Genomic DNA, 25,407 nt, shown 5'->3' on the forward strand with positions numbered 1-25,407 from the left:
CTATATAAACTTTGAAAATAGTCAGATTTTATATATTACGAACAATTTAGATATTTTTGTAGTATCATGTGTTCCTACGCCAGAGTGTAATAAAGTCTCGCTCAACCAGACGTTCGGCTGTCTCCGTAAATCTCCGACACGCAGAGAGGCTCTCTTGCTTGTCGGAGATTAACGGAGACAGACGAGCGTCTGGTTGAACGAGGCTAGAGTTCGATATCAATAGTGCTTGGATCCATACGATTTTTAGAATTGTTTCGATTCGAATACATAGTTTGAAATCTATCTTTAAATATTACACAACATGATTCATATGGGGTTTCTCGAAATTCTTTTCGGAAAAGTCTAAAAATTCATATGATAAAAAAGTGCGTAATTCAAAAACAGATTAGAAACTAATTGCCATGCAAGATAAGTTGATTTTAAAATAAATGATAATCGATAAAATCAACTCCCGTCAGTACTTCAGTACTTTGATTAAATTAAGGATTACGTTTACTAAGGGTTTGAGTTTCAAAAAATATTTCTACGAAGTTCAATATCTGAAGTCAAAGACGGTTTTCAAAACACAAAATAACAATGTTATATAAACAAATATTGAAATTGATTTCACGTTTTGTTTATTTGAGGAAAATGTGATGACAAAGGTAAATCTATATTGATACACAGGGAATTCGGACTAATTTTTTTATTTCTTTTTTTTAACTTAAATTTTTTTTGCAAACAATATAATCGCAAAAAAGTTTCTATGTGTTTCAAAATATTGAAAACTTTGGTAAGGGTGGACAGTTTTGAGGGATTTTTCAATAAACATTAGAGGTCACTAGCATGAAAAGTGGGTCATTGACTAGTTAGTTGAAAGTGAAAATTAACTTTACACTAGAAGGACTCGGTGTACAAAGCTAGTTTTTCTTTCCTATAATTATAGAATTGTTTTCGCCCCTGAATAAACGTAATCCTTAGCTATTAGAAAAAAACGTCTGCGCTCGGCCCAACGGTCCACACCGATTACATATCATGCTTCGCTCACCCTGGGCAACGTTCACATAATATAAATATGTTTTAAGGTGCGACCGTTGGGCGAGCGCAGCATAAAACCAAATGCTTGTGTCATTATGATAAATTAAAAATTACAGTGGTTTAACAAATGGATGCCAAGTGAAAGCTATTTCTTGCTCTACTCTTTATTCTCTATTTAACCATGGTTTCTTGTTCATTGTACGTATTATCAGACGACAAGTTTCAAATTCAAACCAAACTTTATTCTATCTGCTCTGGAAAAACCATCTCTCATTTCCTTAGTTATATTGGTAATATGAGCTTGTCTAAGAAAACTATTTAAAAATTTTTTTACCAATTAGATTTTTTTAAATTGAATTTTATAGATTGCATTGTAAAATCAAAGGGGGGGGGGGGGGCAATTCTTCAATAACAGGAAAAAGTTAATTATTAGGACACATTCCACTTAAACATGAAAAGTATGTCCAAGTATACAAAGTATAATGCCCCTACATATCTAAAATGCATCACGATTCATTGAACATGGGCTGTTATTGGTCGGAAACCTTAATGAGAGAGAGAGCGAGAGAGAGAGAGAGAGAGAGAGTCACAGAGAGTGAGAGAGAGAGTCTCAGAGAGAGAGAGAGAGAGAGAGAGAGAGAGAGAGAGAGAGAGAGAGAGAGAGAGAGAGAGAGAGAGAGCACCAGTTATTTTAACCTGAATCATTGTAAGCATTTTTAAAAAAGGATAACATTTGTGGTTTCAATGAAACTAGTCTATATGTGTGAACGTGCAGGGTATGAATTACCAGTGGAATATTTTTGCGGTTAAAATTGGGTTTATCCAGTTTTTTAGAATAGTCCTTAAATAAAAATAGTTCCTATACTTGTAGAGAGTATATACATTTATTACGACAATTTAATTCAGAACGCTTGATGCCTTGTTTAGATCCCTTTATAACAGAAATAATTTGTTCACTTTGGGTCTTCTCTGCGCACTGGCGCCAGGAATCGGTGTCACTAGTGCCCTATTTGGGTCTGGAATCATCGAGGGAACACCCCTCCCCCGAGGAATCCGGGCTCACCTAGTGAGCACAAGTCCTAGTTTGGGCGCAGGGCGCCCAGTATAGATCCCTACATAACAGAAATGATTTGTTCACTTAGGGTCTACTGAGCGCACTTGCGTCAGGAATCGGTGTCACTAGTGCCGTATTTAGCGCCGGAATCCTCGAGGGAACACTCGATCTCCCACCTAATGAGCACAAGTCTTACTTTGGGCGCAGGGCAATCTGTTAATTTCAGTTGTTTAACATCGGGACCAGAACGCTTGAAAAATAGCGGATAATTTTAATGAAATTTTCGTTAGTGCGTTGGAGTTAGACCAAAGTCAGGCTACTCAGCAATAAGCTACTCAGCTTATTAAGCTACTCGACTATATAAACGGAATTTACCGATCCCGATTAAAAAAATATTTTTAAATAGGGCGCCAAGCGCCGGGCCCAAACCAATACTTGTGACACCCAGATAACACCGGATTCTTGGGGGCATGGGTGTCCCCCCGGGATCCCCGGTCCCAAAAGGGGCAATATTAGCACCGATTTCTGGCGCCATGGCGCTGAGTAGACCCTATCATACTGTTTAATAGGGAGTCTTAACTGAGCGCCTAGCGCCCAAACTAGGACGTGTGACACCCAGATAACACCGGATTCTTGGACCAATATTGCCCCTTTTTGGGACAGGAATCCCGGGGGACACCCGTACCCCCAAGAATCAGGTGTCACCTGGGTGTCACAAATCCTAGTTTGGGCGCTAGGCTCCCTGTATATGATTATTTTTTTCAATCGGGATCGGAAAATTCTGATTATATAGTCGATAAATGTAAACAAATTTCGTTATTGCTGAGTAGCTTATTGAGTAGCTTGACTTTGGTTTGGAGTTAGACTCTGTAATGACAAATTCGGAGTCGACTGTCTCTGTTCTTTGCCAATTCGACACAGCACTGTACAGGACAAAGAAGCCAGTAAGTTATAACAAAACTAAAAGTACATGTCAGGAACGTAGCATCGTTTTTGAAAGGGGGGGGGGGGGGCAGACTATTAGGTATTCCCCAAAATCTTCAAAATCTGGCATTGTACGACACTTCAATTTCATTCCTAATTTCCTTATTTCCAAATTATTTTTTTACATGCTTGCAAAAAAAGTGGGGGGGGGGGGGCAACTCCATGATAATTCAATTTTTTATATGTAAATTTTAAAAATTTGTTGCCGCGAGAAAAAGTTGGGGGGGGGGGGGGGGGGCAGGCCGATGCTACGTGCCTGCATGTGCATCACATGGTTCGGGATTTTTTATTCATGACGATGTAAAATTAGTAGACTATATTTTACGTACCTAGTCCACCTAAAAATTAAAAAAAAATATATTTAGATATATTTAAAAACAGGCTTTTATCTGAATTCTGATTTGGGACAGTGTTAAAAATCATAGTGAAATTTTGACCTAAATGAGATTTAGAAAACAGATATGACGCACTACCCCACCCCCCCTTCCCCGTTTTGAAATAAAATCCTTATGCATGTATTTGTGATTGAGGGTTGCCATTTAATACAACAGATAATGCCAAAATAAAAGTATTTCCAGTCGCAACAATAAACTGTATATGGAACAGCCATGCAAAATGTTTGTAATTTTTCCAGTCAGCTGCAACAAAAAGAATTTAAGTCACAAACATGTAATACTATAATCAAATTCAGTTAAGATTTTCATGCCTGTCCATTCCTGTAAATATCCAGCCAGTTCCTTTTTTATTTCAATGTTAAAAAAAGGTTAAGAAAAACAATCAAGAAAAAGTATATTAAAAAAATATACAAAAAAATCTGCTTCAACATACAAAGCCCACGATTAATGTGTAAAGTTTTATTCCCCATGCTTGCGCGATATATCATCTAGTATACTTATATTTTAAAGACAATCGAAAAAATATGAGTTTGCTGTACATTCCTTTTAAAGTTTATTTTCATTGATATATTCTTAGTTAGGGTTGGATACTGATAAATATGAAAAATTTTGAAAAACAAGAGAGTTAAAAAAATCAATGTTTTTTGTTTACGTCTGGTGGCAACTGGAAGTAACGGCGGACGGTCATATATGCAAAGGGCACTGTGGCTATAAACTGTCTATAACCGCTGAAGGGTTAACCCTTTAGCTCAATTAACCCTTTAGCTCAGTCGGGTAGAGCGTTGGTTTTTAAACTGGTTATTCCTCCTCTCTTATTACATTACAAACTCTGCTGTCTTATTTTGATTCTTGTAAAATGAAACCAGACTGGTGACCGCTTCTCATGTTGTTTATGGAGTATGGTCACACTAAGTGACAAGACATTAATATATGATTATATTCAAACAAAATTTTTACAACATTTTTAGCTTTTAGATTTATTATCATCTTTTATTTATGAAATTAAACAGAGTTAGTACGTCAATGTACAATATTTTGGAAATCATAACCGTCGGATTTCAGTAGTCAGAGAACTTATCATCAGTATCTCACCTATCAGTTATTTTGTTAATTAGCCTACCTTTACAATGCATGTAAAAATTCAATCTTTTCAAGTGTGAATCGCTTTGTTGAATTAATACTCAATTATTACAATAATCTTGGTATGAGAGAGTTATCTTTCTTTATTTTACTTGGTTTCAAATATCTTGGAACCAATTTCTCAATAAATGAGTGAAAATCACAAAGAAAGGTTAAAAATGTAAGAAGTTCATGCTAGATACGTAGATATACATATAAGGTAAGTAGTGCTTATATTGATGTTTGAACTTGACAAAATAACATTTTTAGCTCACCCGAGCTGAAAGCTCAAGTGAGCTTTTTAGCTCACCTAAGCTGAAAGCTCAAGTGAGCTATTCGGCGGCCGATCACAGTTGTGTCCATATGAGGCATCCGCAAATTTTACTATTTGTGCACGCATTGCGCTTGTACTATTTTATTTACTATGCAATGACAACCTCATTTAAATCTTTAATTACATGTAATTTACTAAAAATGTTACTCTTATGCGTTTGCCTTGAACGTAATACAATTATACAGTTACATGCATAATGATTCAAATCACGTTTTTCTTCACATGTGCGTAAGAATATCAATCAAGGTATGATTCGCCTACTAAAAGTAAAGCTTATCCATGCATTGCTATTTTGGAAATGAACAAATCGGTGCTGTTTATCTTATTCATCATGTTTAATGCATGTACTGTAATGCATTCGCATTGAATTAACAGAACTGACCAATGATATTACATGCCGATCATTCCTTTAAAAGGAATAATTGTCGATTTTCATTTCAGATCATAAGGAGAAGAATCCTCCAGAAGGCATTCTCCACGCAAACTTACCCACTATGTTATAGTATGACTTTACAAATTCACAAAATTTGAACCATAAGGTCAAAGGTGGAATGGCAAACAGAACAAGTCAGTCAAGTGATTCCTCAACTAGTGCTTCATTTGACTTATCATCGCCTCCAAGATGTTCGTTAAGAAAAAAAAAAGGTGGAAGCTTATCAAGAGGTGATGGGTTAAAGAAAAAGAAACAACAATCCACATCTTCAGACACTGATTACAACTGGGATTCTAAACCATCCAGAAAGAAAACTCATGTATCAAGCTGGACAAAGAAAATGCATGTATCAAGCTGGACAAAGAAAACGCATGTATCAAGCTGGACAAAGGAAACGGCTGAGGGATTTGGGCTGTTTTATGAAAAAGATGCCTCAAGATTTACTGATTTTTATGATCTTTTTGGTTCCTGCAAGGCTAAAAGTAGATATGGGTTTATCTATCCATTAAGTGGTGAAGATAAAAAATTGTTGGATTCTTTAGTGGAGCAGACAGATGAATTGATAGAGAAATATGGGGTCGAAATGGAAACAGGCTGGGAATGGAGAGTAGCTGCAGATTGGCCATTTGTTTGGACAAAATGCCGTGATGCTGTCAGGGTCTTGAATGAAATAGGCAGACCTTCAGTTTATTCTGGGTGAGTATCAAATAATTCATACTTTACAATACTTTGCCCCCAGATATTTATGCAGCACATCACAAGTTCTTAAATTATTCAATACCATTAATAGATATCCATGGTTCAATTAATACTGGTATTCATGCACTAGGTTGAAAAAATCACGAGATTTCTCCTTTGAAAGGCTATCTTGTCAGGTTTAAGAAAGGGGAATTTGCATTGCAAACAACGTAAAATTACCCAGATGATAACTTATGATAAAGATTATGGGAGAATTTCCAAATGGAGATAAGATGTCTTTTCCATCATTAATCTCCATAATAAATCTGCTCTCATTTTTATCTCACTGAGAAAAAGTTAGGGAGAGCTTATGCTATACCCTCTGCATCGGTGTCCAGACCTGGTAAAAATTTTTGGAGCAGGTCCTGTTTCTAAGTTATTACATGTCCTATCTTCACCAAACTTGGGTGGTGGATCTGGGCATACTTATGGACATAAGAGACGTGGATGCTGAATCTGGGCTATAAATTTCAGATGCTGGAGGAAGTTAGTTAGGTGAAAGTTTTTAGTGCAGGTGCCCTTTAATGGCCATTTCTAAGTTATTACTGGTCCTATCTTCACCAGTCTTGAATGGATGGTGCGTCTTATGATACTTATGCACCTGACCAGCTTGGATGCTCAATCAGAGCCATATCTTTTGGATGCATGAGGAGGTTAAGGTATTTTTTAGCAAGTTAAAGTTTTTGGAGTATGTGCCCTTTGATGACAATATCTAAGTTATTACTGGGCGACCAAACTTTTATGGATAAGGAATTTTACAATACATATACCGGTATAACTGGCAGGCAAGAATGCTGAATCTGAGCCATAGGTTTCAGATGCTGGAGGAGTTCAAGGTTTTTGGAGCAGGTTATAGTTTATGTAGCAGGTCCTTGGATGGCCATATAACTTAATTATTATTGGTACATCCAAACTAGAATAGATGGTGCATCTTGTGATACTGATGCAATAGACAGGCTTTGATGCTAGATCTGAACCATGGGTTTTGGATGCTGGGGGAGGTTAAGGTTTTATAGCAGGTACCTTTTGATGGTCATATCTGAGTTATTATTGGTTATATCTTGATCAAACTTGAATGAATGATGCATCTTGTGATAATAATGCACTCAACAGGCTTGGGTGCTAAATCTGAGTCATGGGTATCAGATGATGGAGGAGGTCAAGGTTTTTGGAGCAGGTGGCCTTTGATGGCGATATATAAGTCATTTTTGGATTTATCTTGACCAAACATGGATGGATGATGCGTATTGTGATACTGTTGCACTCGACAGGCTTAATCTGAGCCAGATTATCAGAGTTCCAGATAACTTTTTGTAACAAAGAGTATTTACCCCTTAATTTTGAAATCAATGCATGTTTTTTTAATTTTCATGTTTAAATAAACTTTATTTATAAAATGATTGTATACCTACGTACTGAGGGCACAGTAAGATTAAAGGATACAGACTATTCTGAAGATATGATGCACAGGACTTTTGATATATTTTTTTTGATGAAGTAATGAATAAATTGCCTCCTGCCTCTCCTGATTCAAAGCATTGGATGCACCCTTCAGCCGCTATTTCTGTCGATTTCAATGAAAGAGAATAGTTTTTATGTCTCAAAAGCATGTGAGACCGTGTCTTTGCTTGATTTATTGTCCCTTCTGAATGTGAACTAGTCTTTTTTATCTGACTTAAAGTTTTCTAGATAGGTAATCTTAATCATTACAGCATTTGTAAATCAAAGCACTTCTTTCTACGGTTAATTGTAATATCGATATCTCTTCCAGGAACCACATAAGGTGCTATGCAGCCTTAGTAAATTTCTACAAGGCACTTAAAGACTATGTACAGGAGGAAATGTGGAGAAGTAGTAGCAGTACCCAGTCAGATGTTCCAGAAGGAACCTACACAGAACTTTGTTCAAAGTTCTTTGAAATTTTCTTCCTTACGCCAAGGTATGATGATAACAGATACTCTACAAATGTATCTATAGCTTAAATTGAAAAGGATCTTTTCCCCATGATTGGCAAAAAGCTAAAAATACTGGTATTTCCAAGGAATCCAGGAATTACTGTTATTTCTGGGGATGTACGGGGAAATTAAGTACTTTATATACATCATACTTTTAATCATATCAATTGGAATGTAGACAGAAGTTTTGATTTTTAGCTCACCTGAGCCAAAGGCTCAAGTGAGCTTTTCTGATCACAATTTGTCCGTTGTCTGTCGTCGTCGTTGTCGTCGTAAACTTTTCACATTTTCATCTTCTTCTAAAGAACCACTCGGCAGATTTCAACCAAATTTGGCACTAAGCACCACTAGGTGAAGGGGATTCAAGTTTGTTCAAATGAAGTGCCACGCCCTCTTTAAAGGGGAGATAATTGAGAATTATTGAAAATTTGTTGGTATTTTTCAAAAATCTTCTTCTCAAAAACTATTCGACCGGAAAAGGTTAAACTTGTGTGGAGGCATCATCAGGTAGTGTAGATTCAAGTTTGTTCAAATCATGGTCCCCGGGGGTAGGGAGGGGCCACAATTGGGGGATCAAGTTTTACATAGGAATATATAGAGAAAATCTTTAAAAATCTTTTTCTCAAAAACTATCAGGCCAGAAAAGCTCAAATTAAAATGGGAGCATCCTCAGGTAGTATTGATTCAAGTTTGTTCAAATCATGGTCCCCGGGGGTAGGGTGGGGCCACAATTGGGGGATCAAGTTTTACATAGGAATATATAGAGAAAATCTTTAAAAATCTTCTTCTCAAAAACTATTTGGCCAGAGAAGCTCAAATTAAAATGGAAGCATCCTCAGGAAGTGTAGATGCAAGTTTATTCAAGTCATGGTCCCTGGGGGTAGGTGGGGCCACAAGAGGGGGATCAAGTTTTACATAGGAGTATATAGAGAAATTTTTAAAAAATCTTCTTCTCAAAAACTATTAGGCCAGAAAAGCTCAAACTTGATTGGAGGCATCCTCAGATAGAGTAGATTCAAGTTTATTCAAATTATGGTCCCCGGGGGGAGGGTGGGGCCACAAGAGGGGGATCAAGTTTTACATAGGAATATATAGAGAAAATCTTTAAAAATCTTCTTCTCAAAAACTATTAGGCCAGAAAAGCTCAAATTAAAATGGAAGCATCCTCAGGAAGTGTAGATTCAAGTTTGTTCAAATCATGGTCCCCAGGGGTAGGGTGGGGCCACAATTAGGGGATCAAGTTTTACAAAGGAATATATAGAGAAAATCTTTAAAAATCTTCTTCTCAAAAACTCTTAGGCCAAGAAAGCTCAAATTTGAGTGGAAGCATCATCAGATAGAGTAGATTCAAGTTTGTTCAAATCATGGTCCCCGGGGGTAGGGTGGGGCCACAATTGGGGGATCAATTTTTACATAGGAAGATATAGAGAAAATCTTTAAAAATATTCTGGGAAAGTTTTCGGTCCAAAACTCAGTACTTAGTGTGAAAGCACAGGTTATGCAGATTTATGTTTGATGAAACCATGATTCCCTAGAGAAAAGTGGGGCCACGAAATGGGAAAGGGGGGGGGGTATATAGGAATAGAGAAAAATCTTCTTACAGTTACAACAACAAAAGGGGCTTGGTATTTACCAAAAAATAAGAGGTGGATAAAATTGGCAGATTTTTAATTTTTTTTAGCAAGATCTACTGTACTCAATTGTCAGGATATTTTGATACTGTAATGCTAATTTGATCAGAATTAATGCAATTGTTGCTCAGGTGAGCGATGTGGCCCCTGGGCCTCTTGTTACTCATTATCTTTGATTTTAACAAGTTTTGGCTGCCAAAATAATTCCTTTGACATCTACTTAAGAAATAAAGTACGAGTTTTCATGGATGTTGCAGAATTACCTCCGAAGTCGAGAAATGTTGTTTGAAATATAAAAGCCGAGGCGTTAGCCGAGGCTTTTATATTTCAAACATCATTTCGCGATGGAGGAGGTTATCCTGCAACATTTATGATAACAAGAACTTTATTTCTATTGTTCTAGTAGCTCAGAATCTTTACTGATCATTTCCTCTATAGAGAGATGAACTAGATCATGGAGAAGGCTGTTCTGTGTAACCCCAAAGGTTTTGTTAGTAATATATACATGTGTATCGATCACAGACTACTGATCAAAAATACATGCAGACATATTTTTAGTTGGATGTTAGAAACACTTTTCTCATTTACATGTCATTGTATCATATTCATTTTAGTTTAAATGATAGTATAAACACGATTATTAACATTATATTTTATTTATGTAAGAACATGCAGTGGAAATGTGTTAGGGAGGTCCTTGGAACAGCTGCATAGAGCTCTTCGAAATAAACATTTGAGGCAATTCACATCGTTTTGGCTGGAATTAAGACATGAAATTGACATGGTTTTAAAACTTTTTGCGTTCTAAAGTTATATGATCGGTGCGATGCTAAAATGTATTTCTGATCTGATAATTTACTGATGACGTTTGTGGTATATTGGAGAATAATGCATCTCTTTAATCTCGGCAATAACTGTAGTAGAATTATAAATAATCAGAACACAGTTCATTCATACACCAGTGTCATTTGTTAATTACTTGAGTCCAGTGCTCGAGCTGGGCTTTGCAGTTTTCGCCATTGGGTTGGCGAAAAGAAACTCAAAATCCATTTTTAGCTATTCTGAGCCGAAAGTTTAAAGAGCTAATGCTATAGCCTGGTGTGTGGTGTGATTAAACTTTTTGGAATGTGGGCCATATCTCAAGAACCCCTTGGCCAATTTTGGTTAAATTTGGCACAAAGCATCCTTGGCCCAAGCGCTTTCATTCATAGTAATACAAAGGGTGTGGCCCTGAAACAAGGGGAGATAATAAAGAAAATATAAACAAAAGTAGTGGTTGCTAAATAAATCTTTCAAGAACCACTGGGTAGATTATCACCAAACTTGCACATAAGTATATGTTGTAGATTAAGAATTGTTCAAACCCTGACCCTTAGACAAAGGGCGTGGCCGCAAGGTCACCTCAAAGTTGACATAGAAATTGAATTTTTAACAAAAATTAATGTCTTCAGAATGGTTGAGTTTCTCACCCCTAAATCATATATATTCTTGTTCCGTGTGTAAAGGGGCATCTAATGATAAGTGTCGGTAGGTCATGGCCCTTGGGGGTCACCCCGACCACCCAGGAAAAAAAATTGATCAAATATCTTGAAAATTAATGAGATCCCAACCCTAAACCATATATAAAGTATCAAGGCGCATCTAATTATAACTGGGTCATGACCCTTGGGGGTTACCCTGACCCCCCAGAAAACAGAAATGATCAAATATCTTGAAAATGATAGAGTTCCTCACCCTTAAACCATATATATTCTTGTTCCTTGTGTCAAGGGGCATCTAATGATAAGTAGGTCATGACCCTTTTGGGTCACTCTGATCCCCCACAAACCAGAATTTTTTTAGTATCCTGAAAATGGTTGAGATCCTCACGCCTAAACTATATATATTCTTGTTTTACTAGTATATTTTACATAAAATATTTAAACTTTTGACAGTTTATCCGAAGACCGTTTCTAGGCCCATGGGCATCTTGTATAATGTTAATGATTTACGAGTAAAAAAAATATAATTTAATTTTTATGTCATATATACCATAGCTCTCAAAAATGAAAAATATTTTGTTTTTTGCCATTGCACCGGTAATCTAATTAAAGATGAATGAAGGTTGAACAGTTCAAAGAAAAGAAAGGCTGATTATTGTAAACAGGGTTATTTTCACCCCGTGTTATTTTCGTCCTTCTACACCTGCAAATAGTGTTGCCCTGTCTTGATTTTGCTCAGACACAGTTTCAGTAAAAGAGATATGATTTAAGACATTGCGATTCGTGCAGTCTTGAATTCACCTGCTGACAATGAGGTCGAAAGGGGCGGTAATAAAATGGGTCGAATGTCTCCCTGTATACAGTAATCTGTCCCTAGGGAGCCATTGCTTGGGCTCAGAAGAGAAGATGGATACACTGTATTCAGTTTAATCAGAGAGTGGAGATTTATCAAATTCTTGCATATTCATAAATTAATAGTTTTTCTAAACTGAATGATGACTGTCTATTTACATTGCAAATCTTTTAAATTTTGAGTGCAAAAGAACAATCAAAATGGTTTGTGTCACTTAAAAATATGCTTCTTTAAATGGGGATATTAGTTCCTTCAGGAGAGTTCTAGTTGAATTTTGCAGTATATTTTAACCAAAAACATGTAACTTTAGAAACAGTTTCAAAAGCTCCTCCTGACTTTCTTTAAAACAATACTTCCTATACATTTTAGTAGCAAAAATCACAGGCCCATCTGGAAAGGCTATAGAGTTTGATTACCGGTACATTGAAGTAACACAGGTGCCTGAAAATCAAGCCTGGGTCTTTTAACCTCTCTCTGGTAACAACTTGCATCAAAAATTCAAATGACTTATATTATTACAAAAGGGGGACAGTCAGACATCTTACTATAGTCATTCTTTTTCATCTCGTAAAAAAACCCAGCCATCTGCTGTTGGTGGAAACACCGCAAATTCAAAAGGGAATTCTGGAATTATTTTGCTTCAGCCATTTCAGTATTTTTTATCGGAAACTTTGTGGAATTGTCATAATTATGTGAAAGGGGGGGGGGGGTGCATATTGTTTTGCTGCTTTCGGTATGTCAGTCCACAACCAACAGTTTCCGTTCATTATCTCTACAAAGGTTGCACATACTGAAATGAAATTTGGTAAAGATGCAAATTTAATTCCAATAATCATAGTTTCCATTCATTATCTATGTAGAAGTTGCTTACAGATGAATTTGGTATACAGATTTATTATGAAAATATCGAGGTCAAGTTTTATTTTGGTATGATCGACAAATTTTTGACAGAGTTATGCCCCTTGGACTTAGAAAAATTCCAATAAATCATAGTTTCCATTCATTATCTCTGTAATGGATGGACATATTGAATTGAAATTTGATGTACTGTAAGATATATCATGAGAATGTTTAGGTCAAGTCCTAAATTGGCTACCATGGAACAATTTTCTGCTCATGTTGGCTTATGGTTGGTTTGTCCACCACTGTTTGTGCAACCTATTATTAAACAACTCTTTAGCTTAGAGACTTCATACTTGATAGGTTGATGCATCCCAGATAGTAAATGACCCTTATTGATTTTGAGATCAGAAGGTCAAGGTCATTTCCATACTGCTCATAATAAAGGCTTGTACACCTAATAATTTATGTCTAAGGGGCATAAGTGTTTCACAAGCATCTCTTGTTGTTACAATGTTAGGTACTAGTGTTTGTCTTGTACTCAGATGACCTTAGGCCTTTTGTAAGCATTCAAAGATTTTTATTTTCATATCAATTTTCTATACACACATTAATCTGCATATTGTCCATATTTAAAAATAGTTTTATCAGCATTTAAATTTGAATTAACATCTTAGCCCTACTGCTGTACATATTATAGAAATTAAAATTTATTGATGATGATGATATACATGTAGTTTTCATTTGATTTATAGAAGAGGAGAATTTCGTAAATCAGTGATGATGATAAAGGACATTCCAACATCCAGTAACCCAGATTTACGTCTGACACTATCAACATCTTCACCTCCTTCACTCTTTGTTGTTGAAGTTGTTGAGGTAAGATATTTTATGTTCTAATTCATCTGTTCAAACGAACGTAGAATATTTCTAAACAATCACTACTATATAGGAGCAACTTGCCTTCCCAAGTGCAACAGACTATTATTTCATATAATACTGGTCTGTTGCGAGGCAAGCGAATTCTCGAATAACTTCCAATACTTAAAGCTCGAGTAACTTTCCAATAGCCTGAGTAACTTCAATGACCAATCAAAGATTGGATATAAATTTATACAGACAATATTTAAACATGTTACTTGTATCCTTTTACCAAAATGGTGAAATTCATGGCTTCTGGTTCAGGGGTTTAGGCTCTAGGGTGGGACCAATATGGCCATATAGTAAAAATGTATTAAATCTTAGAAAATCTTCTTTTCTACGCCCATATATATTTGTTAAAAATTAAATGCATGGTTATGATGTCCATGAAGCCTTCTACCAACATTGTGAAATTCATGGCCTCTGGTTCAGGGGTTCAGGCTCTAGGGTAGGGCCAATATATTTTAATGTTTAATATAGAAATGTATAGGGAAAATATTTAAAAATCCTCTTTTCAAAAACTACAGTGCTACAATTTATGAGATTAGTAAGCAAGCATCCTCAGATATTGTAAATTGTTAAATCCTTGACCCCCTGACCAGTACTGGGGCACGAAGAGGGGTCAAAGTCCACCATGGAAATATATACAAAAATAGTTTTCTTCTGAAAAACTGCAGTGCTACAATTAGCAATAATACTATGCAAGCATCCTCATATCATTATATCCTCAAATCAAGTCATTGTGATCTTCTTTCACTTTTTATCATTAATTATTTTCCAATATTGTTATCTTTGATACTTTGAGGCTAAGGATAATAAGATTGGTCAATTGATGTATTTTAGATTTTAGGATATGATGTCCCTTTTTATAGATTGCATTACATATTGTCAAATTTTGGAATACGTGACAGGTATTTTTTTGAGTTTTGCAATCTTTTGGAAGATTTTAATGTGGAGATACAAGAACTGTTGTTCAGGTGAGTGATGTGGCCCATGAACCTCTTGTTTACTTGCTCGATCAGAAAAATCACTCGCCCCACGTGTCGGGCAATAGGATTTGTCAGCCCCTGACTAGCCTGAGCTCACTTATCCTATCATTATCAGAGATGTATGTTAAAATGTTTACCACCCTGATAGTAGAGAAGTTTAATTATCAATTTAAACTAATTTTAAGAAGTTGGTGACCAATCTGTACAATTGCATAACGACTAACACGATCTGCTACTCGGCTGTATGAAATATTTCTATGCCATATTCAAATGTAAACATATTTTGTGTATGTTTTCATGAACATATAAAAGTAAAATATGTTCATTATTATATTCACTAGATGTTAAATTCGTGGAATTTTTATTTCAGCTAATATAGCAAAAATTCACTCTGCGAGTTAATTTCCTGCTATACAGTACTCTATTTCAAATGATGTTTCAAAGGGCAACTACTCCAAATAAAAAGAACTTATGCGGAATGCAGTTTCTGTTTCAAATAATATGAAATGTTGTGAAACGTAGGCGAAGCGCGTGTAGCGTCGACCATATTGCAGAATATTACTCTGAACAGATGGACATAGTGATATATCTGGCAGTCACATACCATAAACTATGATACGGTTTTTCAGTCTGAGGGAAAACAAAGTATTGTATCATACCTTACAATAAGATATTGTAATATTGATACTAGATCATTAGTTATGATTTTCATATTTAATGATAATGATACATGTATCAAGGTAGGTGATGCTTCATCTTAGTGAGCTCTCTACTCTTTAATTACCTGTATTTTTCCTAATTTTCAGGCACAAAAGGAAAATGCATATTATACACTAGTGCATATTATAAATGACAGTATCTTTTGAAAAACACAGAGCCTACAACTTATTAGATTATTTTCAAAAGACTGCTATACTCTTTTTTTTAGATTAAAAAGTCTGCATTGGCCAATAGTGTACCATTTGATATTCACCAAGCACTAGACAACAGAGTTTTGGGTCAACACGCAGGGGAGTTGTTGTTAGATTTCCAGTTTTCTGTTTTTCGTGACTTAGAGGCAGTTTTTGGCATAATTTGTATGCAGACTTCAGTAAGTACCATTTAACAATTCAAGCAATTTTATTTTGTCTAGCATCCTTCCCTTCTGCTCATAATATATTTTATTATTAGCTCACCTGAACCGAAGGTTTAAGTGAGATTTTCTGATCACCTTTTGTCCATTCTCCATCTGATTATATATCTTTTTGTAAACTTTTCACATTTTTGGCTTCTTCTGTAGAACAACTGGGCCATTTAACCAAACTTAGTTCAAAGCATCCTTATGGGAAGGGGATTCTAAATTGTTAAAATAAAGGGTGTAGCCCTTCTTAAAAGGGAGATAATCAAGAAACAGTGAAAATAGGGTGTGTGTCTTAAAAAATCTTCTTCTCAAGAATAAATCTACCAGAAATGCCAATATTTACATCAGAGCTTGTATATATAGTGTAGGTTCTAATTCATAAAAATCATGACCCCTGAGCCAATATTAGGGCCATAATATATGGGAAAATGATTAAAAATATTCTTTTGAAGAACTACAGTGCTAAAATATGCAAGCATCCTCAGATAGTGTAGATTCTAAATTGTTTAAACCATGACCCTCACTCAGGTCAATACTGGTGCCCTTAGAGGGGTTTAAAGTTTAATATAGAAATATATTGGGAAAATGTTTTCAAAATTTTCTTCTCAAAAACTACAGTGATACAGTTTGTGAGAGTATTGTACAAGCATCCTCAGATAGTGTAGCTTCTAAATTGTGAAAATCGTGACCCCCATACCAGTACTTGGGCCTCAAGAGGGGTCCAAAGAAACATATAGGGAACATGTTAAAAAATCTTCTGATGAAAAACTAAAGTGCTATAATTTTTAAAAATTGCTATCTGTTTTTGTCCGTTGTTGTGCGTTAACAATTTACATTTTTAACCTCTTCTTAAAAACTACAAGGCCAATTGTTTCCATTTTTGTGTGAAGCATCTCTATGGTAAGAGGATTGTAAATTGTGAAATAGGTGGCTCTGCCACCCCTAGGGTGCCACAGGTGGGGCCAAATATGCAAAACAAAAAGTCAAATTTTTAAAAATATTCTTTTCTACTCCCACACATGTGAGGAAGAAACTGATTGCATGGTTATGATGTCCATGAAGCCCTCTACTGAAATTGTGAAATTCATGGCCCCTGGGTCAGGGGTTCTGGTTCTAGGGTGGGCCAATATGGCTATATAGTAAAAATGTATTAAATCTTAGAAAATCTTCTTCTCTACTACCATATATATTTGTTAAAAACTAAATGCTTGATTATGATGTCCATGAAGCCCTCTACCTAAATTGTGAAATTCGTGACCTCTGTATCAGGGGTTCAGGCACTAGGGTGGGGCCAATATAACCATATAGTAAAAATGTATTAAATCTTAAATAATCTTCTTCTCTACTATTAGATATATATTTAAAAACTAAATGCCTGGTTATGATGTCCATGAAGCCCTCTACCAAAATTGTGAAATTCACGACCCCTTTATTAGGGGTTCAGGCTCTAGGGTGGGGCCAATTATTTCCCTATACATTTCTATGTTAAACTTTAATTCCCTCTTGTTGCCCCACCTTCCCCTGGGGGTCATGATTTTAACAATTTAGCATCTACACTACCCCAGGATGCTTTCACATAAGTTTCAGTTTTTCTGACCCAGTGGTTCTATTATTGTCTTTTCTTGATTATCTCCCCTTGTAAGGGGACTTGCCCCCTTTTTTTTACAATTTAAATTTCCCTTCACCCAAGGATGTTTTGTACCAAGTTTGATTAAAATTGGCTCATTCGTTCATAGAAGAATTGAAAATGTGAGTTCGAAGAAAGGAGGGAATATTGCTTTGCTGCTGTCGGTCGGTCGGTCTGTCAGTCGGTCCACCAACAGTTTCCGTTAATTTTCTTTGCAGAGGATGTACATATTGAAATGAAATTTGGTATACAGGTTTATCATGATTATATCTAGGTCAAGTTTGATATTGGGTACGATCGAGCAAATTTTTAACAGAGTAATGGCCCTTTGACGTAGAAAAATTCCAGTTATTTACACTTTCGGCTCATTTTCTTCGCAGAGGATGAACATATTGGAATGAAATTTGGTATACAGGTTTATCATAATAATATCTAGGTCAAGTTCGATTTTGGGTATGATAGAGCAATTTTCGACAGAGTTATAACCCTTGGACTTAAAAAAATTCCAGTTATTTGCAGTTTACGTTCATTGTCTTTGTGGAGGTTTCCAAGGGAGGGGGGCATAAGTGTTTCACAAACATCTCTTGTTTGATTGAAAAATAATTCAGTTACCGTCTTGTTTCGTAGGGGCTGTCTTGAAAGTTATCAAGTTTTACTGTTGAATCCTATGGGATTTTGTTGGAAAGGCAATAGATTTTCACATTTTTAGCTCACCTGAGCCAGAGGCTGAAGTGAGCTTTTCTGATCGAAATTCGTCTGTTGTCTTTTGTTGTTGTTGGAGTTGAAGTCATCATTATTCTCATAAACTTTTTCTCGTTTTCATCTTCTCAAGAACCACTGGTCCAATTTCAACCAAAATTAGCACAAAGCATCCTTGGATGAAGGGCTCTCAAGTTTGATCAGATGAAGGACCATGCCCTTTTTCAGGGGTAGATAATTAAGAATATTAAATATATATTATTATAATATAATAATTATTATTATTATAATAATAATAAAATTAATTTGTTGGCATTTTTAAAAAATCTTCTTCCCATTATCCAATTGTCCAGAAAAGCTGAATCTTATGTGGAAGCATCTTGAAGTAGTGAAGATTGAAGTTTGTTTAAATCGTGATCCCCAGAGGTAGGAAAAGGCCACAATGTGGGGGGGGGGGGGGGGGGGGGTAGTCAAATTCTTAGAAAGGAGTATTAAGTAAAAAATCTTTTAAAATCTTTTTCTAAAAAAATAGCTGAATTTTGTGTGGAAGCATCCTGATGTAGTGTAGATACAATTTTGTTCAAATCATGATCCCCTGAGGGCAGGATGGGGCGACAGTGGGGTGGTGGTGAATTTTTAAATAAAAATCTTCTTTTCAAAAGAAAGGTTTAAACGTGTTTGGAAGCATCGTTAGGTAGTGTAAATTCAAGTTTGATCAAAGCATAAGTGGGGCCACATTATGGGTTGAATCTTTATGAAGGAGAAAAATCTTTTAAAGCAACAAAAGCAGCTCAATGTTTAACAAATGAAAGAAAGAAAATGGGTAGATTATTCCAAATTATGTGATCTAGAATATAACTACATTTTACATGCATGTTTATAAGGAATTATATTACAATATTGAAAAGAACAATACATGTTTAATGTTTCATTTTTTCAGCTCATTTTTACTTGTTTGAAAATCACAACAAAACATTATCAATATATACATGATTTTGGTGAAGATGTTGTGATAAAGGGAATGGAAGTAGATGACAGCTCTGGTTTAATCAAAAGTATATCAGATGATGAGGATGAAAAGGGTGAAAATAAAAATTATGAGAAAACACGTCAACATCAGGAAAAGAAAACATCAGCTTCTACAGATTCCACTATGGAAAAGGATTTAAGAAAAAGTGGAACAATTTTTTACACAAAACCGTACAATTACCTGATTTCCAAGGATAGAAAAGATTTGATGGAGTTTTTATTTTGGATTGGAATAAATTGTGAAAAAATAACTGTATCATCAATTTAGACCTTTCATGATCAGCTTTATCACTTCTCTACATTACTGCTGCTTTTAGGTAATTTTCATTTTTTAAGCCCAAAAGTTGAACATTTTTGAATTTAGAACTATTCCAGTCAGTTTATAAAAAAGAAATAAACTGTTGTTGTCCTTTATTAAAAATATTTGTAATTCATGTCTTTCTGCCTCCTGTCTATTATGTTTATCCTTGCAGTTTTCATTCTACAGTATCAGCAAACCATTTTCAAGTTAACATTAGGGTTGTCAAAAAGATATAGGGCACTTCATTTCGCCTACAATATACAAAAGCGCATCATACATTTTCAAAATTATACAATATTCTGTTAAAACATATCTAATGAAATGGAAATAAAACAATTATCTAGTTTAAAGAGTCCTGTTTACATTGTATCTTCAACGACATCAATGAAATCTTAAGGTTTTGTGAAGGGCATATTGAAAATTGATAAGAATTGAATAAAAAGTTACTTTAAACCAAAGAAATCTGGGTTGAGTTATGTTCTACAGGTATTGTAAGACATGTTTACAGTGAATGCATTTTGGTTTAGCTTGGCCCATAATAAAAATTAAACATACATCTCAATTAGTGACACTCCTAAAACATTCATGTATATAGCCACTCATATTGAAAAGACATTTTGACTGTGTTGTATGCATGGCCTAGTGGTAACATGGGTAATGCAAAAGTCTTCTTGATTTTGTGGTCCTGGATCGATCCCCCTTTTTGTAAATGCATATTTTTTCTTTGACGGACACACACACACACACACACACACACACACACACACACACCTATTAAAACCAGCAAACCACTACATCTGACTTATGACCAGAATCTCACTACACTGCTTTGCTATGGTTTTAGAGATATTGACTTCAGAATATGTTTGGTTTGAGCATCCTCATTGTTGGTCTCTACTGCGTTTTTGGCTATTTTAAATTATAAGATGTTGGAAATGCACATGACTCTCACTACATTTTTACACTTTATGGAAACACACGTGAAAGTCAGTGCAGTCAAAGTGGCATGCATCTCACTACATTATTGGTAACACACATACAACCCACAGCATATGATTTAATACAATTACTATACTTTTCATATTTATTTCCTGAATATTTTGAAGTTACAATGTATTTCATCTGTTTAAAGCTGCTTGGTCCGATTTTATATCAAATTTTATGCACGCTTTTAAACGATGGCTATGCTTAATATATGTATAATAATAGACATTGCAGTAGTTTTACCCGTCAATTATGCCAAATTTCAATGAAGAAAAATACGTACAAAATTTGCTAACAAAACAAACGACATTAAAAGGTACCGCGTTATTTCGCCTCATGTTAAATTTCACCCCTGGCGACGAGACGGGAATGGTTGTATTACGACTTTGACATCGCTCTAAATAAAGGTCGAAATGATCAGACAAATTACAAATAAACATGTGTACGTTTTGTTCGCTAATATTTCCAAAGTCTGCTTTCTTTACAATCGATGCATAGCATGCGGGTTGAATAACCCCAATCATTCGGGGGACAAAACCAAGCGGTTTCCTTTTCTAAACATTCCCGTGATGCATTTTGGTTTGTTTTTTTGTTTGCCCAAAGAGAAATTATTTTTATCTACTTTGAATATTTCTAACTTTGAAAGGAGACTGATTCTGCTGGTGTAAATAGGAGAAAGTCCATAACTTTCTGAGATAAATGATTTGTATGGAACAAATTTTGATACTGTAATTACAAAATAAATCGGACCAAGCAGCTTTAAATTTTATTCTTTGATGCTGGCATTCAAGAGGATCTGAAAGTTTTGCATCGCACAAGTAAGGAAGTTCTTCAAAAACGATAGTACAAAGGTCTGCCTCAACTTGTTCTTCTTGTTTAAATTCATAGTGATATGTTTTAATTATATCGCTTTATTGAGTAATCATTGATTTATCCCTAAATACAATAAGTCAGCCTCATGATTATCACCGGGGAAATTAATGTCTTTCTATCCGGCGACAATAAAAGACTAACTGTCAAAAACACTTTATTTGAACTTAAGGAGGTTGGCACCTGAATTAATAGTAATGTCAACCATAAAGTCATAAGATATAAAGATGGGGGACTAAAATGTTCATTTGTTTTATTGTGACCCATGTCACATGCCATTTTAGCTCACCTGAGCTGAAAGCTTAAGTGAGCTATTCTGATCACATTTTGTCTGTTGTCCGTCTGTCCGTCCGTCTGTCCGTAAACTTTTAACATTTTCAACATCTTCTCAAGAACTACTAGGCCAATTTCAACCAAACTTGGCACAAATCATCCTTAGGCAAAGGGGATTCAAAGTTGTGAAAATTAAGGGCCACACCCGTTTTCAAGGGGAGATAATTAGAAATTAATGAAAAATTTCGAGAAATTTTCAAAAATCTTCTTCTCAAGAACCAGAAAGCCAGGAAAGCTGAAACTTGTGTGGAAGCATCCTTAGGTAGTGTAAATTCAAAGTTGTGAAATTCATGAACCCCGGAGGGTAGGGTGGGGCCACAATGGGGGGTCGAAGTTTTACATAGGAATATATAGAGTAAATCTTTAAAAATCTTCTTCTCAGAAACTAAACAGCCAGGAAAGCTGAAACTTGTGTGGAAGCATCCTCAGGTAGTGTAGATTCAAAGTTGTGAAAATCATGATCCTAGGCCTGGGGGTAGGGTGGGGCACAATGGGGGGTCGAAGTTTTACATAGGAATATATAGAGTAAATCTTTAAAAATCTTCTTCTCAGAGACTAATAAGCCAGGAAAGCTGAAACTTGTGGGAAGTATCCTCAGGTAGTGTAGATTCAAAGTTTTGAAAATCATGACCCCTGGGGATAGGGTGAGGCCACATTGGGGGGGGGGGTGTTAAAGTTTTACATGCCTCATGTAAAATGAGGTGTCCAGGTAGCGTAGTGGACAATGCACTCGCTTTTCACCGCTGCGACCCGAGTTCGATCCCCGTGATCGACAGAGGTAGTATGTGATAGGGTATGGCGGTCGCCCGCTTGGACACGTGGGTTCTCTCCGGGTACTCCGGCTTCTTCCCACACCAATGACCCCCTCGCGCTAACATCCGTGCCAACGAGAGATATTAATATAAGTTGTAGAACTTGTTTATCAATCGTTGTAAAATAAATAAAGTTCAGTTCAGTTCAGTTCAAAGTTTTACATAGGAATATATAGAGTAAATCTTTAAAAATCTTCTTCTCAGAAACTAATCAGCAAGATGATTCTTTATAATTGTTAAGACTTTGGCTCAGGACAATTCTTCGGCCTCACAAGAAGGTTCAGAGTTTGATGTAGCTAAATATCCCATATATAAACAATTGTAAAGGATCTATTTGAGAACTGCAATACTCAACATGTGATATGACTATAAAATTGAAGCAGGCAGCTATTTTTTCATTAGAATCTTTTTGTATTACTGTTTTGAGTTATTGCCCTTGATTTATTGATTCTTGATTATTTTAATTAATGCATCCACTGTTAACCAATTATTGTGATGATTATTTTTATACAATAATAAATATTCAATGTATATAAGTTGTTCTGCATAAGTAGTTTTGGGTTAGGCCGGATTAGTCTGTTTATTTTTTATTTCCAATTTTTAGGTCACCTGAGTCACTCAGGTGACCTATTGCAATTGGTCTTCGTCCGTCGTCGTGCGTTGTGCGTCGTGCGTTAACAATTTTACATTTTTAACTTCTTCTTGAAAACTACCAGGCCAATCGTTACCATTTTTGGTGTGAAGCATCTCTATGGTAAGGAGAATCTAAATTGTGAAATTTATGGCTCTACCACCCCTGGGGTGCCACAGGCGGGGCCAAATATGCAAAAAAGCCAAATTTTCAAAAATCTTCTTCTCTACTTCCACACATGTGAAGAAAAAACTGAACGCATGGTTATGATGTCCATGAGGCCCTCTACCAAAATTGTGAAATTTATGGCCCCTGGGTCAGGGGTTCTGGCTCTAGGGTGGGGCCAATATGGCCATATTGTAAAAATGTATTAAATCTTAGAAAATCCTCTTCTCTACTCCCATATATATTTGTTAAAAACTAAATGCATGGTTATGATGTCCATGAAGCCCTCTACCGAAATTGTGAAATTCATGACCCCTGGGTCAGGGGTTCAGGCTCTAGGGTGGGGCCAATATGGCCAAATAGTAAAAATGTATTAAATCTTAGAAAATCTTCTTCTCTCTTATCATATATATTTGTTAAAAACTAAATGCATGATAAAGATGTCCATGAAGCCCTCTACCTAAATTGTGAAATTCATGACCCCTTTGTTAGATGTTCATGCTCTAGGGTGGGGCCAATATGGCCATATAGTAAAAATGTATTAAATCTTAGAAAATCTTCTTCTCTACTCTCATATATATTTGTTAAATACTAAATGCATGATTATGATGTCCATGAAGCCCTCTACCTAAATTGTGAAATTCATGACCCCTGGGTCAGGGGTTCAGGCTCTAGGGTGGGGCCAATATGGCCATATAGTAAAAATGTATTAAATCTTAGAAAATCTTCTTCTCTACTCTCATATATATTTGTTAAATACTAAATGCATGATTATGATGTCCATGAAGCCCTCTACCTAAATTGTGAAATTCATGACCCCTGGGTCAGGGGTTCAGGCTCTAGGGTGGGGCCAATATGGCCAAATAGTAAAAATGTATTAAATCTTAGAAAATCTTCTTCTCTACTCTCATATATATTTGTTAAATACTAAATGCATGATTATGATGTCCATGAAGCCCTCTACCTAAATTGTGAAATTCATGACCCCTGGGTCAGGGGTTAAGGCTCTAGGGTGGGGCCAATATGGCCATATAGTAAAAATGTATTAAATCTTAGAAAATCTTCTTCTCTACTCTCATATATATTTGTTAAATACTAAATGCATGATTATGATGTCCATGAAGCCCTCTACCTAAATTGTGAAATTCATGACCCCTGGGTCAGGGGTTCAGGCTCTAGGGTGGGGCCAATATGGCCAAATAGTAAAAATGTATTAAATCTTAGAAAATCTTCTTCTCTACTCCCATATATATTTGTTAAAAACTAAATGCATGTTTATGATGTCCATGAAGCCCTCTACCTAAATTGTGAAATTCATGACCCCTGGGTCAGGGGTTCAGGCTCTAGGGTGGGGCCAATATGGCCAAATAGTAAAAATGTATTAAATCTTAGAAAATCTTCTTCTCTACACCCATATATATTATTGTTAAAAACTAAATGCATGATTATGATGTCCATGAGGCTCTCTACTAAAATTGTGAAATTCATGACCCCTTTGTTAGGTGTTCATGCTCTAGATTGGGGCCAATATGGCCATATAGTAAAAATGATTTAAATCTTAAAAAATCTTCTTCTCTACTCCCACACATGTGGGCAAAAAACTGAATACATGGTTATGATATCCACAATCTCCTTTACCTAAATTGTGAAATTCATGGCCCCTGGGTCAGAGGTTCAGGACATGGGGGGGGGGGTGCAATATGGCAATAAAGTGTGTGCGGTCATCCCTGCTTGCGTTAACGTTGGTACCTGTTGAGTTGCGTAGGTGTGCGGTCATCTCTGCCTGCGTAACGTTGAGTCCCTATATATATGAGTGGGGAGTAAAGTCTGCTCTTGTAAATATTGGCAGCAATCAGGGCTATCAGATTTCCAAGGGGAAAAATGGATTTTATTTATACAGGATCTACATGTATTATTGTACATTGTCCAGATTGTTTGTATTATGACTCCATTAAGCTGACTTTATCATAGCTATTGTTCCTCAGGTGAGCGATGTGGCCCATGGGCCTCTTGTTTAGAAATATAGGACCCCAAACAGAAATGATATTTTTCCTGAAATTTTGCTAAAATTTGACATGGAAATTGAATTTGA

General features: G+C 35.8%; 1 protein-coding gene across 2 annotated transcripts; it reads left to right on the forward strand.

The window, feature by feature from the left end:
• Nucleotides 1-2,859: 2,859 nt before the first annotated feature.
• On the forward strand, nucleotides 2,860-19,982 carry LOC105334154 (uncharacterized). Of its 2 annotated transcripts, XM_034469255.2 has the most exons (7): nucleotides 2,860-3,015; nucleotides 5,345-6,032; nucleotides 7,846-8,013; nucleotides 13,590-13,713; nucleotides 15,673-15,834; nucleotides 18,324-18,420; nucleotides 19,131-19,982. In XM_034469255.2, exons 2-6 carry the CDS (start codon nucleotides 5,455-5,457, stop codon nucleotides 18,351-18,353), a joined length of 1,062 nt encoding a protein of 353 aa, XP_034325146.2. In that variant the 5' UTR covers nucleotides 2,860-3,015; nucleotides 5,345-5,454; the 3' UTR covers nucleotides 18,354-18,420; nucleotides 19,131-19,982. The 2 variants fall into 2 exon arrangements, with proteins under 2 accessions (XP_034325146.2, XP_034325145.2); XM_034469254.2 differs by lacking the exon at nucleotides 18,324-18,420.
• The last annotated feature ends 5,425 nt before the right edge of the window (nucleotides 19,983-25,407 follow it).

The sequence above is a fragment of the Magallana gigas genome, chromosome 6 (genome assembly GCF_963853765.1).
Source record: "Magallana gigas chromosome 6, xbMagGiga1.1, whole genome shotgun sequence".
NCBI lineage: Eukaryota > Metazoa > Mollusca > Bivalvia > Ostreida > Ostreidae > Magallana > Magallana gigas.

What these genes read in the sequence shown, in the direction of transcription:
- LOC105334154 (XM_034469254.2), top strand. Translation starts at nt 5,455, where the DNA reads ATGGCAAACAGAACAAGTCAGTCAAGTGATTCCTCAACTAGTGCTTCA. An exon ending in AGACCTTCAGTTTATTCTGG is followed by an intron (nt 6,033 to 7,845) that starts GTGAGTATCAAA and finishes TATCTCTTCCAG; the next exon opens with GAACCACATAAGGTGCTATG. An exon ending in ATTTTCTTCCTTACGCCAAG is followed by an intron (nt 8,014 to 13,589) that starts GTATGATGATAA and finishes TTTGATTTATAG; the next exon opens with AAGAGGAGAATTTCGTAAAT.